Source organism: Pipra filicauda, unplaced genomic scaffold (genome assembly GCF_003945595.2).
Source record: "Pipra filicauda isolate LSUMZ 115617 unplaced genomic scaffold, ASM394559v2 scaffold83_size3615187_pilon, whole genome shotgun sequence".
NCBI lineage: Eukaryota > Metazoa > Chordata > Aves > Passeriformes > Pipridae > Pipra > Pipra filicauda.
In genome coordinates, this window is record NW_024105020.1 from 3,322,605 (window position 1) to 3,338,304 (window position 15,700).

Consider the following 15,700-nt stretch of genomic DNA (forward strand, 5'->3'; position numbering starts at 1 on the left):
CTACTGAAGAAAAAAGCCAAACCCTACACTGCATTTACATTATACTATTCTTACCCTATGTTCAGGATCTAAATAAATTATCTAAAGAATTCAAAAATTTGTTGAGTCCTTATCCTTAAAGGGTCTCATTCATGTGAAGAATAGAAAGAGTAAGAAAATTCTCTCATTCTTGTAACTTAACCCATGGACAGAAGTAGTGCAAATTTATTTAGATATAAACCTTTAATCTGAACATGTATGCTAAAGAACAGAATTTTCACTTTTCCTCTGGCAAGATGAAAAGTAAAACTACATGGTATAGCACTTTCTAAACCACAAACTGTAAGTCCACACCCAAAAAGTATCTTGCTCATGTTAACCACTAATACGAACTAATCAAATTTCCATGGTCAGTTTATTTTTACCAAATGTGATGCTTTTCTACTTCAATATTTAAAGATTTCTGCTCTTTCATAAATAATTGTTCTTGGTCTGGTAAAACCCAATCTTTCAAGACATTTAATTTATATTTTGACAACAAAAATCCTAAAATATGATTGAAAAACATAAGAAGTATTTCACCAACAGTGTGCATTCCAAATAAGTACAAAAAAACCAGCATCAAGAGGGATGACACTAACTGGAAGGAGGTGGCAAGAATCCCTAACAATAAAATTATTCAAGGCTTGGCATTTGATTTGCCTTACTTGGAAAGCAATTCTTTCAAACAAGAAAAAAAGCTTGCTTCCACTGTAAAAATACCAAATTCTCAGGGGAGTGGGGATAAACCAAGGCTGGAGATGGCTTTGACACTTCAATGATTAGTCACTTTATGCATTGAATTGGTTATTTTTCATATTAAAAAAAAAATGACCTGAAAGTGACAAAACATCAGGCAATACTGATTTACTCCTGCATCATGGTACTTGTGCTGTAATAATGGATGATCTACAATCAACAAACATTTGTGAAAACTTACAGAAAGCCCAAGTAACTGCTGTTCACATGACATAAGTCTGTTTTTACAAGTGTATTTATTTTGATTTTTTTTAATTGCAGTAAGTAGTCACGAGAGGTCACCATATTAAAATCTTTGTGAAAAAGAAACAAATAATTTGTAAGCTAGAGAAAACAGTATATGCTGTCATTCTGATTAAAAGGAACTGGTTTCACTTACACAGGTATTTTTGGCTTAAGAGCCACAAACATAATGTAAACCATACAAACCACTTACTAAAAATTTTGTCTTACTAAAAATTTGTTTTTGCAACATATTAAGGTAAGTGGTAGCCAAATTCAATCCAAAGAACTGGAAATTTTACAGTGCAACAGGAAGAATTGCTGGACTTTGTCCCACCGTATTTAAACTAGTTCTCTTGCCTCTGCTGCATCTTGCAAAAAAGTTAGAGTGACTGACGATCCATTTTATTTTCCCATCTTTACATGACTTACTGAGTGGCTCACAGCAGTACCATTACTTTCTAGTTTAAGAACTACAGTGGTTAATAGAGTGCTAAAATAAGCAAGACAATTACAGATTTGTAAGATTCATTTGAATTAGTTAAGATATAGGTAAGTGAATTTGACTACACCATCTTTATATTAAAACACTGGGCCAATGACGTGTCACATAATTTTTATTAAACCACTTGTGTGGAAGAATATATATTCTAATAGAGCACGTAAAAGAAACTAAGCCACGAGGTGTTTTTCCTTATATTTACAGTGATACGTGGTATCTCCATTCAAGTTAAAGAAATATTCAAAGAGTCAAAAGCTTCAATAATTGAGAGTGTAACCAGCATATGGAAAACTTCCACCACTCTACATGTCCAAACATAAGCCTACATTAGATACCTATTATGAGAATGTGTTTAGCACATGACAGCTAAACAACTGGAACCCAGGGCTTTTTTGTTTGCTTGTTTGGTAGAGGGGTTTTTTTGGTTTGGGGTTTTTTTGCAGGGGGTGGTTTGTTTTTAATTGCAACCTTTTCTGTCACCAGTTTACATCACTTTGAAGGATCTTATTCTTGTAAATTATAATCTTAATATGTACAGTGGGATATTTTTGATTTACATTAAAGACCAAGAAGTGAAGAAGGAAAAGCAACCCTTAACAACTGAACAAAAAACCCAAACAACTTAGGTATGTGGGGGGAAAAAAAAAAGACACCTTTATCGCTCTGAAACAAAAAATATTATCACAAGCCCAGAACTACACAGCTTTGACATGTGTTGATTCTTCTGGAAACACAGTCACAAGCCATGTGTTCTTAATCATTTAAACAATTAACTGATTTCTTCTTTCTCCTCTCCTCCCTTTCTACCACTAGGACTAAAACCATTAAGGAATTTTAACAAAAGGTATTCTCAACATAAGTACAATCTACAAAATGCATGCATATGAAACTCTAGTCAACAGAACTTCAGAATTACGTAGCTCTAGAGTCAAGCCACATTGCTATGTATTTCATCTCAACTACTACCACCATCTCAATATCAGCACATATACTTTAAAGTTAACTTTTTGCCTGTTTTGACTCACATCAAAAGAAAGCTGACAGAAATGGCAACACTATACCCGAAAAATACATATCTGCAATTACTTCACTGCAGTAATTAGAATGTTTTTAAATTCAACTTGATCAAGTTGGATCCCAAGTACTGCCTTTAGGTTTGGGAATCTTGCAACACTTGCAGTTCCTCCAAATGAGTTATCCAATTGCATCCCAACTCTACATCAAGATAAGTCTTAAACACAATGAATCCTTATGTTTTTCTGAGAAAAAAGAACTGGACAAACTGGTCAGAGAGAACCTGTAGTAAACTCCACCAGTTTCCCAACACAAAAGAATCAGGGAACCAGAACCTCAGGACACACCAAAGAATACCGCTGAAAATAACTCTAGAAGGTCCAAAGGTTTTATGCAGTAAAGTTTGATGCTTGTTTATTTTCAAAAATCCACTTAGCCAGGAGTTTCATAAAACAGCTATCACAAAGAAGATGAAACACTGCTAGATCAGATGGTTTACTCAGACTACATACCTGCAATAGGTCTCCTTCATCAAAACGTAGCATTTCTATTATGCCATCCGACTGGATGAAAGCTGCAAAGAAAAACAAAAAACTAAGTAACTTCACAAAAAAACATTTAATTATTAAATAAAAAGAGACTTAAAACATCCAAAATCTGCTATACCTCATTCTGTACACAGACCTATGACTAACCAAAATAACAATGCAGAGTCTAACAAACACCAAACAAAAAAAAAAAAATTGTGACATTAATTTTCCTTGGAGAAGTACCACACTTGGTAAATCAGTATTTTGGCATAAAGATATTTAACTCCAAAGAGGACAACAACTTCTAGGGTCCCGAAAAAGATTGGTGGTATCAAGGTTACTCCATACTTCAATAAAACAACTGAAGTTAATACATCTAAGCCCACAAAGAGTTCAGACATTTACAAACAATTTCTGTTTCATTTATACACCAAAAATCTTAACGGTACATCTGGAAAGCCTTGTTCACATTGTTCCCTAACCCTTGGCATGGCAACAACTCTCTCCATCTTGATAGTAACATATTAAAATATGAAAAAGTTCAGAAGTATTTGCACCATAAAACTAAATTCTATGAAAATTCAAGCCTCAGTCACATATAGGATCCTCAAACCCTCTACTTATTTCCTCTAAATGTTTGGACAGGCAAATTTTTTTTCAATTCCTCTCAAAATGCAGGGAATGCTATTCTCTTTTAAAGACAAAGAAATAAGGGCAATGCCCTTCCCGTAAAATATAACAATGCATACAAGAACGAATATGATTTAAAGAGGAAAGAGAAGTTCAAATTGTTCTACATCTTACTCCTCAAAAGTCTACTGAGGCACACAAAAAAGCAGGTCTTCAGAATAAAATACAGGAACAACCTCAGACCAGAAAATTGTATTAAAAACCCCCAACAAAACCAAAACCCTATAAATAACACCTTCTCTACCCTACGTTCTTTTTCCATGACTGTCTTTACCACTCAGCTAGATGAAGCTGAGTGAGTGGTAATACGCCCCTCTTTCCGAAAGAGGAACAACTTCAACAGGAAGAAGTTAGATTTCCCAGCACACAGAAGCACAGTGTGCACTTCTGGAAGATGGATTTTGAATCCCAGTCTAAAAAAGGACCTTTAAACCTTCAAAAGCAGCCCAGTTCAGGTGGTGTTTGAAAATCACCCCAGAGGGGAAAGGGGGCATTCAGATTATAAACAATACGCATGTCCTGCAATATTAATAGTGGCATGAACAGTCCTAGTCAGTCATGTCAGCAATACCGTAGAGGGTTTTTTTGTGTATGTATTGTCATTTCCGTAATGCTTTCCAAAACAAAGAAAACCCATCCTTGATCCAAGAATCAGGAGTTTGGTCAATCATTTATACTGAAGAACTATACAGAACATAGGGTAAGACATTAAACAAACAAACAAAACAAACAAAACAAAACATTTAAACAGCTGTTACAAAATCAAGTCCTACAGTTCATGAAAATTTGGGCTTTTAAAACTTAAATTACTGGAGTAGGTCTTCCAGTTTAAAGTTTAATGCTAGAAACAAAGAACAAGTGAATTCTTCTCAATTTAACTGGCAATACATATGATGTGAGACATTCAAATCAATGTTTAATTTTGGTTTTAAAACCACTTAGAAAAATCTGTAAGCGAACTGCAGTGCAAGACAATGAAGCTCGGACACATTAGGTTAAAACACAGAATATGATAGTTAATCACAATTTCAGAGAAATGTCACGCTTATCCTCTGTGCAAAAAACCAAATTACAGATTAGCTGATATGGAGGGAAAATTCTCCATTTTTAACTTGGGGACAAATACAGAATAAAATTATGTTTTCTCATGTATTTGATTTATTGCAAGTTTAACAATCACAACTTAAAAAAAAAAATACTTTCTCAATACAAGCACACCTTCCTAAGAGGCAAAACGAATTGCACTTCTGAGGTTGGGCTTTCTGTCATTCTCTTGTTTTCTAGATCTCTGCTTTGGAAACAAAGAACACACAGCACTTGACAGTGGCATCAGGCACAAGCCAAAAAATTATCAGAAAACACCTTTTTGTATTAATGATCTATCAAAAACCAGCAAAGCATAAAAGGATATTTTATCTAATCACAAATTCTTAATATTTTTCTGAGGCTTTTTTCTCTGTTTTAAATATGATACACTGTTGGTACAAAGAGCAGAAAATAGCAACAATTCTTCCACAAGGATAACATACACAGAAGCTCACAGAAATTAGCCCAAGCTTTCTACCCAAGCAGCTTGAATTCAGGCAGCCCTTCAGTAAACTCCAAACACTTTCTCAGCCCCTTTTTAGTTATTTCATCTTTGTGACAACTTACGAACAAAGCAACAGATGTTACAGAACATTTTGAGTGGATGACACTGTTAAATAGAAGTGCCATTCATCATTACATCATTTAAGAAATGTTTACAGAGAGCAGGTGACAGTTAGTGTCAGGTGAAGTCAGAGGCACTGCAAAGCTTGGCTGCTGGCCATTTCATGGCAGTTGCATCTCAACTGAGATGCTGATGAAGTCGCTGTGGTTATACCTTTTATTTTGGTTTAGACTAACTTTCAAGCCTATGTTTCTACTTTATTGGTTATTTCATCAAAGCAAGGAAATGGCAAGTAAATACTTACACCTTCCTGAGATGAAAGCTTTTTTTTGGAACTGGCTTCTCAGACTCTCAATTCAGGATGAAGCAAGGAGTCACCTCATTCAAACGAGGCAAAGCCAATTACATTTTAAAAAGCTCCACTGACGAGTCATAAAGAATCACCCAAATCCCTGTAAGAGCAGCTCTCAGACTGTCTAATATGGACCACAGAGAGGACAAAGTCTTCTTCAAAGTGAAATGCTGACGGTGCCCTTCTGGGTATTTATTTGCCCATTCCAAAATTAGCAGCAGTTGCTCACCTTTTGCACTTGTGCTACCTGACCTAAGCAAGTTTACAAACTTCTGCAGTGCAAGTCCAAAAATAGTCTTTTCTGTCCTTTTACACAAAATATATATGTCACCAATAGAGAATAGGTTATTACCAACACTCAAAGACTCTGCAAGCAATTAAGTATGAGGTCACTTGGGCATGCTTTATTAGGTGAACTATTCCTCATGCTACAGAGGAAGATGACTCTTTTCTGCTAAGTCCCTAACAATTTCTCCTGGAAAAACTTCTTCCCAAAGCTTGAGCTGGTCCACTACCAGACTAATACTGTAGCCAATACTTTGATACCCTCGAAGAGTAAACTGTAGTAAATTAAGAACCATTACAGTCACCCCTGCCACATGACTGGCAACTGCTTCAAGAGGGGCACAACACAACATTTGGGGTAGGAAGTATTTTAGCTGTCACAGTATTATCTGCCACTGCACAAATCAGCAGCCAAGAAGGCAAATTACACATTAGGAAAATTATTTCTTCCTGACCCTACAGGCAATTGAAGCCCTGAAGGCTGATTACAATAGCTGTTAGTCAAACTTTAAATGTTACTAGCATGTTCATGGACCAAAGAAGGAAAATCCACAGATTTCAAGGCCAGAAGAATCATAGTCTCTTTTCCTCTTCACCTGTGCTGAACAGAATACTTTCTTCAAAGAGGTAAATACAAATCTCCCTCAGCAGAAAAACTCTACCCTTTCAAGCTCCCACAAAAAGCAAATATAACAGATTCATGAAAAGCTGTAAGAATTTCAGTCATTCTCACTGCTAGGGTAGTAAATGATTTCAGGGTTAAATTTTTCCAGCTATAGCTTGTGTATTCCTGGTTTCCTCTTTTCAGACAGTAGGTCACTATTAACAGAAGACAGACAAACAAGTGCTAAAAATACTATAAGTTTCATTTTCTGTTTGTTTTCAATTTACAGCCTTTAAAATGCAACTTCTTTGATTAAGTCAGCTTTACTATAAAAAGCCCACAAAAGATATCAGAAAGAGACCATGAATGTAGTCTTTCTACTCGCTCCAGAACACCTTGTTCTGCTGAGAACACTTTCCAAGCTTGGTAAAACAAAACCCACCATCACAGCCATGGCCCCTAGTCCCCAAACCACAGCTTTCTAGAACAGTAAATGCACTATCTAGTCATTATTACCAGTAGATTCTTAAATGCTTTCCCCTGCCCTTTCTGACATCATCACAGTGCTGGATGGTAAACACCTAACATAACAAAAATTAAACCAACAGTGGCCCAAAGAGATATTGAATTCACTTAAATTCCTCAAAGCTTAAGCAGCATCTTCTCACAAGTTTACACAGCTAGTAGACAAATCTTGCTCAAACACACCCCTAATTTGATTGTCCAAGCCTTTCACATTCGAGGTAAAAAAAAAGAAAAGCACAGGCCTATAAACCTCCAAGTAACAAGAAGAAAATTTTAAAATCCTACACATATCCAAAGTAAATGGGAACTTAGGACCAAAACCACTTTATCCAATACCAGTCTTTAGATGTGACTGAATTACACATAACAGAATAAATTTGCATTAATGCGAGACCAATGTGAACACGAACTCTTGGTGCACAAAAATAAAAAAAAAATTCTCCCCGGCTGACAGGTTATGAGGCCGTCTCTGACTGAGATCAGATTTTTAAGGCGGCTTTGTAAACTTTTCATTCATTGAGCCACTGTCCATTTCTTCACTTTAACAGAAATGTATATTCTGGCATATACGCTTATAAAAACACTATCCTGAAATACAACTTAGCTCTGGAACAGCTACTCAACAGCAGCGCATTCATTTATTTTTAAGTTAATCATAATATATTCTCTTACAGGCTTGTAAGAACTCTTTTCTTCCCTAACTCTTGTCTAAACAAGTTGTCTAACTTTCTTGTAAGCTGTATTTATAAAAGCCAGCACCATCCAGTCTCTGAATTTTCTCCAAATTCTGAACATAGTATCCTAGCTTACTAAAATGGGGCCAGATCCATTATTTAAATAATTCCTAATTTACAGTAAGTTTTTTTTTAAAGTCCAGTTTCTAACCCTTTGTCTTAGTGACTAAGCTCACTTCAAGGTAACTATAACCACATGAGCCAATTACAATGTGCTAAATGCCACTCGATTCTGTCCATGTAATTGTAATTACTGCCTTTGTATCACTACTGGTTAAACAGCACATCTGACCCTGGAGGAGTTATTTTTAAAGCTTTGACTATGAATTAACTGCTTATGCACAATCACACAATTTCAATCATCCCGAACAGTGGAAAACTGAGCAGCATGTGAAATACAGGCAGGTGGATACAGAATGATAAAATAACATTATTATGGAATGGAAAATTACATTGTAAAAAACAAAATACTCCACAGATTAAGAAAAATAGAATTACACTGTAATTCAAGCAACCACTTTAATCAGCTTCAGGAATACAGAAGTCTGGTCAGCCTCAAGAAACACATCCCAGTTCAGTGTTCAAAACAATAAATTTGTTTAATGAAAGGCCTGTTCTCCAAGATGGAAGAGTCAGTGTAGCTATCTGCCTGAATTTCTGCCTACATCCCAACAGGTTCACTGGAAATGTAAAAGGTCATTCTCTTATGAGCCAGTGAATGTCAGGCAATAGAGAATCACCAGCCAGCAGGCCTGGTTTCCAGCTAAATCCTCTTGCACTCACATAGACTATTCGCTTGTTTATTTTTCAGTACTCCAAACAAAGCAAAATTAGTAATTTTCCCAAGAGACTTCACAAAGAGCCATCACAACAAAGACAGAAAATACACACAAAGTAGTAAAGATCACATGCAAAAATGTCTCACTTTGAAGTCTTTTTACAAAGAAACATATGCTTTATTCTTTATTAAAAACTCTACTGACCACTCCTCAAAAGCCAACTAGCCAAATTTTTATTTTCTGTTTATGTATTAGAGATTTGAAATAGATCCATTCCTAGATAATGCACTTTAATCATCACATGAAAAGAAAAAGCAATACATTAAGCCAAAAACCAAAAAGACAGAATTTTCATCAAAACCCTCCTTTTGTACTACTGATTTTAAAAAAAAAAATTAAGACTTTACACAACACGTACTCAAGTAAGTTCATATGCACCAACCTAGGCCCAAGTTAATACAAGCTCAACAGACACCTCACTTGCACTGCGATACCTGAGCACACTATTTCACAGTGAGGCCAGGCTTTGCAGCGCCTCTGACTTCACCTGGCACTGTCACCTGCTCTCTGTAAACATTTCTTAAAGGATACAATAATGAATGTGAGGGTAATGAAAAAAAAGTCAAACAATTTGTATTTTACTGCACACAGCAGCACAAATTGAGTGTATTAACTGATAGCCAACTAATTCTGCATATAGTATTTGGCTAAGTTCTTTGTGTGTCGTTTCTAACTTCAGATAAAAGACAAGCGCCTTTACACAGCAAGGGCTTTCCCTAGTAAGAAGAGCTGTCACATTGTTTTCAGCCACTCATCTCTTTTCCCCTTAGTTAAGACTGATGCAGATTTTTTGGAATTCAGTCATCAATTCAGCTTTTAAAGCCAGCTCCGAAACAGAAAGTGACAGCATGATTCTGATTCAGAACACAGGCTCCAGACAGACAATGAAGCCACCGCTTAGTGTGAGAAAGGAAGAAAGCAGGTCTCCATCCTGAAGCCACTGCTCCCACATCTGGCTCACAGTATTTGTTTCACACTTCAGAAGACAGTGCAAGACCGCTTGAAGGTTTCTTTCACATAGTTCTTTCACATCCAGTTAGATAGACTGGATATATCTCCGGTGAGAGATATATCCTTGCAATAAAACTATACAAACATATGTAGAAACAGAAAAGCTCACTGAAGGTAACACATACTACCAATCTGCTTTTACTTTGTTATTTTCCTAACAAAATTATGTTAGGTGATTTTAGATTCACACACACACACACACACACAAAAAAAAAAATCACACATTATTCAAATACCTTTATTCTCAGATGCTTATTCTGTACTCAGCTTGTATTTCCACCCTACAGAATTTGCATTTTCATCCACTTCAGTTTCATCTGATTTTTTTGTAATGAGTTTAAAAAATTATTCGCCATTGACCAAAATGGTCTATTTCAGATGGCAGCAATAAAGATTACAGAACTTCACTTGAAAATAAACCAAAATACTACTTTAAAAGTTGCCAGATGCTTTAAAATACCTGTGAAAAAAAAATTTGCTTTAAGTTGGTCCTTTACTTTTAAACATTTCAATAATTTCATTTGTTCCTCCAAAGACATTATTTGCTGGCTCAAAAATGCTTCTCAGGAAATAATACTCAATTCCATTCACATGGAGTATGAATGAGAAAACTCATTTTAAAATAAATAAAAAAATAATAATTAAATAGGAAAGGAGAAATAATTCATCTGGAGAAAAACTTTAGTGCATGTTATTTTTAAGCCAAAGAGAACAATACTTCTGACACTCAAAGAAACTTTTCATAAAACATTTAAAGAGAGCAAAAAATTTAAAAGGAAGTTAAAGAGAAAAACAAGCATCTGCAAATAGCATCCTTTTTTCTGGCTTTGGGTCATACAAAGTAAAGTTTTTTATTCTTGCTAATGATGGCAGTTGTTAATATTTTAAAATTTCAATATGTTAAATTAGGTTATACTCCTATAAATTAATTGTTATTGAGCTGGTACAGGCATAAAATTAATTGGAACTATCCTCAAAAACAAGACACCCTATCCTGCAATGAGAAGAGGAAAAGAGCAGCCACTTTAAACTACTCTTAAAGTTTTATCTCACTTTAGATTTTAGATTCAAGTTTTAGATCAGAAACTTTTCAGTGTGGCAGTAAGTTTTACCACTCAGGTAGCACTGCAAACTGATGCGTGCAAAAATAACATGGACTTACTGGAATTCTAACCTTTTTGGCATATAGAAACATTTGATACGTAGCAGGGAGATACCTCCTAACACATAAATGTCTTGCTAGCAATGTGAATGCAATCAGGTAAGAGCTACAGTTTATGCTCTGTGGACACTCCTCAGTTTTCAATCCTTACTCCTAACCTTGCCATCCACTACAGAGGATGCTTTGTATCACTCATGGCATAGAAACTGTGAACTACTAAGTGACAGAGTTCTGCTCTCCTCCCTGCCCTGATTTTGCTTCTCTCCCCTTTTTTCTTTGGTCACTTACCAGGGTGGAACTGCAGGAATTTATAGAACAAGAAGGGTACTTGGACACCACATTAGTTTAGATTTTGTTGCATAACACTTGCAACTAAATTAATACTAAATCACTGGAGAGAAGAATCACTGGGAGGGAGGAACACAGTATCTCCACCCTCCCTATGCTCACGTGGCAACACTAAAGTGTCCACTGGAAACAGCTATTAAGCCTGGAGGACAAGTAAAAACAGTGGCAAGATAACGGTTATTCGTCTGCCATACGAAGGCTATAAATACAACAATCGAAGGCCTGGAAAAGATAGAAAAAGCCCGATGTTAAAGCCCTGGTGTTAATGATGTGGCAGTAACGCTACTTATTGATTGCTTAGCAAAGCACTCTGTTGTCTTGCCATGTGGGAACACAGACCAGCAGGAAAAAGCTGGCTGCAATGTCTGATAAAGCCAGAGGAGAAATGGGTGGAGAAGAACAACTGCAGAAAGTTTTGAAGGAAGATAAAATATAGGGCAAGAAAAATGAAACAAAACAGGGGAATTCCAGTTTGGGGGGAAAACTAAAACATTAAAAAAAAAATTAAAGGTGCAAGTAGAGATAGGGAAATTAAATGCTTGCAGAAATTCAATTTAGCCACCTACAATACCTTGGAGGCAGTTACCCCTCAGAAGTAAATATACAGTCTCTTCTGGTCAAACTCTTTTACAAACAGCTGTGATGATCTGGTTTAACACCCTGTGCAACGGAGATCATGATTTCACCCAATAATTCCAAACCCTTAGGCTTAGTTACAGAATATGTTTTGGATAGACATCTAATTCTACTTTGAAGATTTCAACCACCCTAGTTGCCCCCTAACTAAGACAACAGTCATTTACCTTCACTCAAAATACCTCTCGCTTCTACTTTGACATGCCTAATATCAAGTCTCAACTTAAATAGGCATAGCTTTGCTAGATTAAAAGGCCCTTCAGCATCACAATTTTTCTCACAATATAAATATTTTTATATCTATAATAAATATCTAAATAAATAAATGTTACGCTCAATCTCCGAGTTCCTTATTCTGCTATCTTTTTCCCTGGAGAAATTAAATTTAAACAAAGGAAGAATTCATTGGACTCATCAAGTACCAAGACTCCAATCAAATTTTCCCTGATGAACCAGTTCATTTCAGTCTTTTCTCCATCAGATAATGACATTCAGTAGTACTGACTGGCAGAGTGGCTTCACCTGTGAAGATTCAGTCTGTCAATGACAAAGATTTCTCTCAGCATCAGATATAATCAGCTTTCCCCAAAAACAAGGAATTTATTAATCTTTTTATTTTGGAAGATACAGTTCAGTGAAAGCTATCTGGGCACATCATGACCTAGTTAAGCCACATGAAAGGCAACTGACAAGGTATATGATAATATAAAAGCAGCTACATCATAGTATAAAAGTTCCACACATACACACCTTCCTTACCTTTTTATACTTAGGAAAGACAACTTAGATGGCAAGAGTAGCCTCAATGCTTTCTATTACATGCTTGATAACGATAATTTCTGGTACCCCTAGACTGCCCATTGCTGGCTCCACAGACTGAAGTTACACACAGGTCCAGAACATCAAAACAAACACACAAAGGAAGGAAATGGTTTCCAGTAAGGACCAAGTACTCCATGTCACCTGCTGCAAGAAAGGAATGGCCAGATTTTGCAACATTTAATATCCACATCTCTCAGTATTTCCACAGACATATGAGTTGCATAGATTGTTGTGTTACTTTAATACATATTGTATATTAACATGTTAACCACAGTTCAATTTACTATCATATTACCAGCAGCTAGCAAAGATGGAAACTAATAGTTGTATTACTCTTTGCATGGAAGATCAGATATAAGTAATTCTGTTGAAACAAATTTTTCAAAAGAAAGAATAAAAACTAGGGAACAAATAAAGCCTATGTGATCCACGAACATAGCAATAAGGAATGGTTGACAGGGTCTTGTTTTTATTCTATGATCACATTTTTTTAGTGATGCAGCAACCCATGAAGCTTTCTGGATCCAATTACAACTCCACTCCTACCTAAACTATATCTAAATTACTATTACCATAGCACCAACTTCCCCATGGAGTTACATAGAAACTCAGATTTCTCCTGTCTTACAGATATTCCCATCAGTTGCAAAGTTATTGCAACCTCCAAGTTTTAAGATCACAAGGGAGACAAAAAATACAGAGACAAAGTAATAGAGAGTGGAATGGACCTTAAGACCTCACCCAGCTCAACCTTCTGCTGAAGTACAGTGAATGCTGAATTTGAACAATGTTGCTTAGGCTGTCGTTTAGCTTGGCCTTGAAAACCTCCAAGGTCAGATATTCCACAACCTCTCCAGAGAACCTGCTTCAATGCCTGACTGTCCTCATCGTGAAATGCAGTCTCATTATGTCAAGCCAGAACATCACAGTAATCCTGACTGGAAGGCCAAAACAGATGGAGGAGTCAGTGATCCATGCGAGAGCCAACCCAAGCGGACCCACGCCTGTGCTGTGCTGCATGTCCAGGCTGGCTGTCAGGCCTGTGCTGCACATAGCCCCCGGCTGCAGGGCGAGCTCAGACAGCTCTCTGGAACTGAGGAGCCTGCGGGCAGCTCCCACTCCATACTGGCGATGCCACCTGGGTGGCCTTGCCTTTATCTAAAGTAGGGATGGAAATTCCCAGGTGAACATCCTTTCTTCTTAACAGTAAAATTATGAATAGAGTTGTTTTCTTGCAAGGAAATCCAGCAATAGCTCTACAGACCAGCATGGAGTCTGGGCAGGGTATGCACAGTACGTTGCGTATGCACTGATGGGCTGTTTGATGCTGCACAACTCAGGGTTCCCAGCATCAAAACAGATCTATTATCTATGCTATTTTCTCTTTACAGCACTAGTTCTAATAAACAGAATTTTCAATGCTATTTTACAGTGTCTGAGTGCCTTTCTTGGATTATCACAGAGCAGCATCTCCTGGCACAAAACAAACTTTCCCTGTTTCACTTTATGGCCACTGTCTCTCAGGCTCCTGACCTGTGTCTCTGTGAGGAGTCAGGCTCCATTTTCTCCATAAACTACTTCAATATTGGCAGGCTGCCACAAGATCCTCCAAAGCCTCACTTCCATGGGTCCCTCAGTCTCTATTCATAGGTCATGCACCCACTGATCATCTTTGTCTCCTTCCAGTGGGATGGCAGAGAGCAAAAAACTGGACACAGTGGTTTAGGTGTGGTCTAATAAGTGCTGAGTAAACAGGAATAATCACTTTGTTCAGGGCAGTGGCTACACTCCTGTATGTTGCCAGGTCCATTGCTGACTCATTTCCAGGTTGTATCCCTCACAGGTGGTTATTCTGTCCCATAGGAAGGGCTTTACATTTGTCCTTTTTGGATTTCATGAAGGTCCTGTCAGCTCATTGTTCTGTCCTGCTTAGATCTCTCTGAAGTGCAGACCTGCCCTTGAGTATTAGTACATTCCAGCTCCAGATCAGTGACAAAGCTACAAAGCAGAGCAGGTCCCAGAATAGAGCCCGGAGATGCTCCTTGCAGCCAGACTCTGAGGTAGAGCACAAACCACTGCTGGGAATAAACCAAAACCAAACACTCTGCAGTTTATGTAGTTGCCTGGATAGTTTTTATCATTATCTACAAATTCCACCTGTAAATATTTGTACAGTATTGTGGTGTAAATCACTGATTCTTTAAGACTTCTTCTATATTTCTAGATTAGTTTATATTTATTTAGAAGCCTCAGATAACCAGTTTTTTAATTCATTTAACATTCATAACATTCATTTAACATACCATTTCAAACAGTGGACCCAAAATCCCCTAGTGGAAGCAGATGTCATGAAAAAGTAACTGATTTCTTTACCTCAATATCATTATCTTCTATCATCTTCAACCCAAGTCAGACATTTTCAGTCTACAGCTTATCTATTACAAAAATAAAGAAATTTCATAAGCTAGTCACATCAAACTATGCTGAAGCCACTCTGTTTCACACTCAGGAAACTACCTTGACATATTCCCAACAAAGTATGCCTGTTAGGAAACGAGAAAGCTTTCAGTTTTCAAAAGTTAGAATTATCTCTTTAAAAACCTTCTTTCTGAGAACTTCTCAGCCATTTTTTCTTCACTACCACTCTCCTCTATAAGGACTCCCTTCTATCAAGTTGATGAACAACAAGTATATAAGAGGTTTAGTGGAAATAAGTGTTTCAAATTATTTAAATCTGTACCATGCTTGTTTACAATTTTGTCTCCTACCATCACTCCCTCAAATGGCAATGTAATCTGTTTAATATCAGTATTAGCTGTGCTTCCTCATTTAAACAACCTTAAAAAACCCAACCCTATCACCAAGGGTTGTTTGGGATTTTTTTAAGTAATTTCAAAAAGTTTAAAAAGTACACATTCTATTACACCAAATCTGTACAGTCCAACATATATATAGGTATTCAATTGAAAAAACCTTCAGATACCCCTTAGGACATT

The 15,700-nt window shown here is 36.7% G+C and overlaps 1 protein-coding gene across 1 annotated transcript in view; it reads right to left on the reverse strand.

Annotated features, from left to right (window-relative positions):
- TMEM131 (transmembrane protein 131) overlaps window positions 1–15,700 on the reverse strand; it is a 94,159-nt gene that overhangs the window by 71,787 nt on the left and 6,672 nt on the right. Inside the window, exon 2 of the mRNA XM_027718076.2 lies at window positions 3,028–3,089. Coding sequence (XP_027573877.1) covers window positions 3,028–3,089 — 62 coding nt within the window. The remainder of the gene's footprint in view (window positions 1–3,027; window positions 3,090–15,700) is intronic.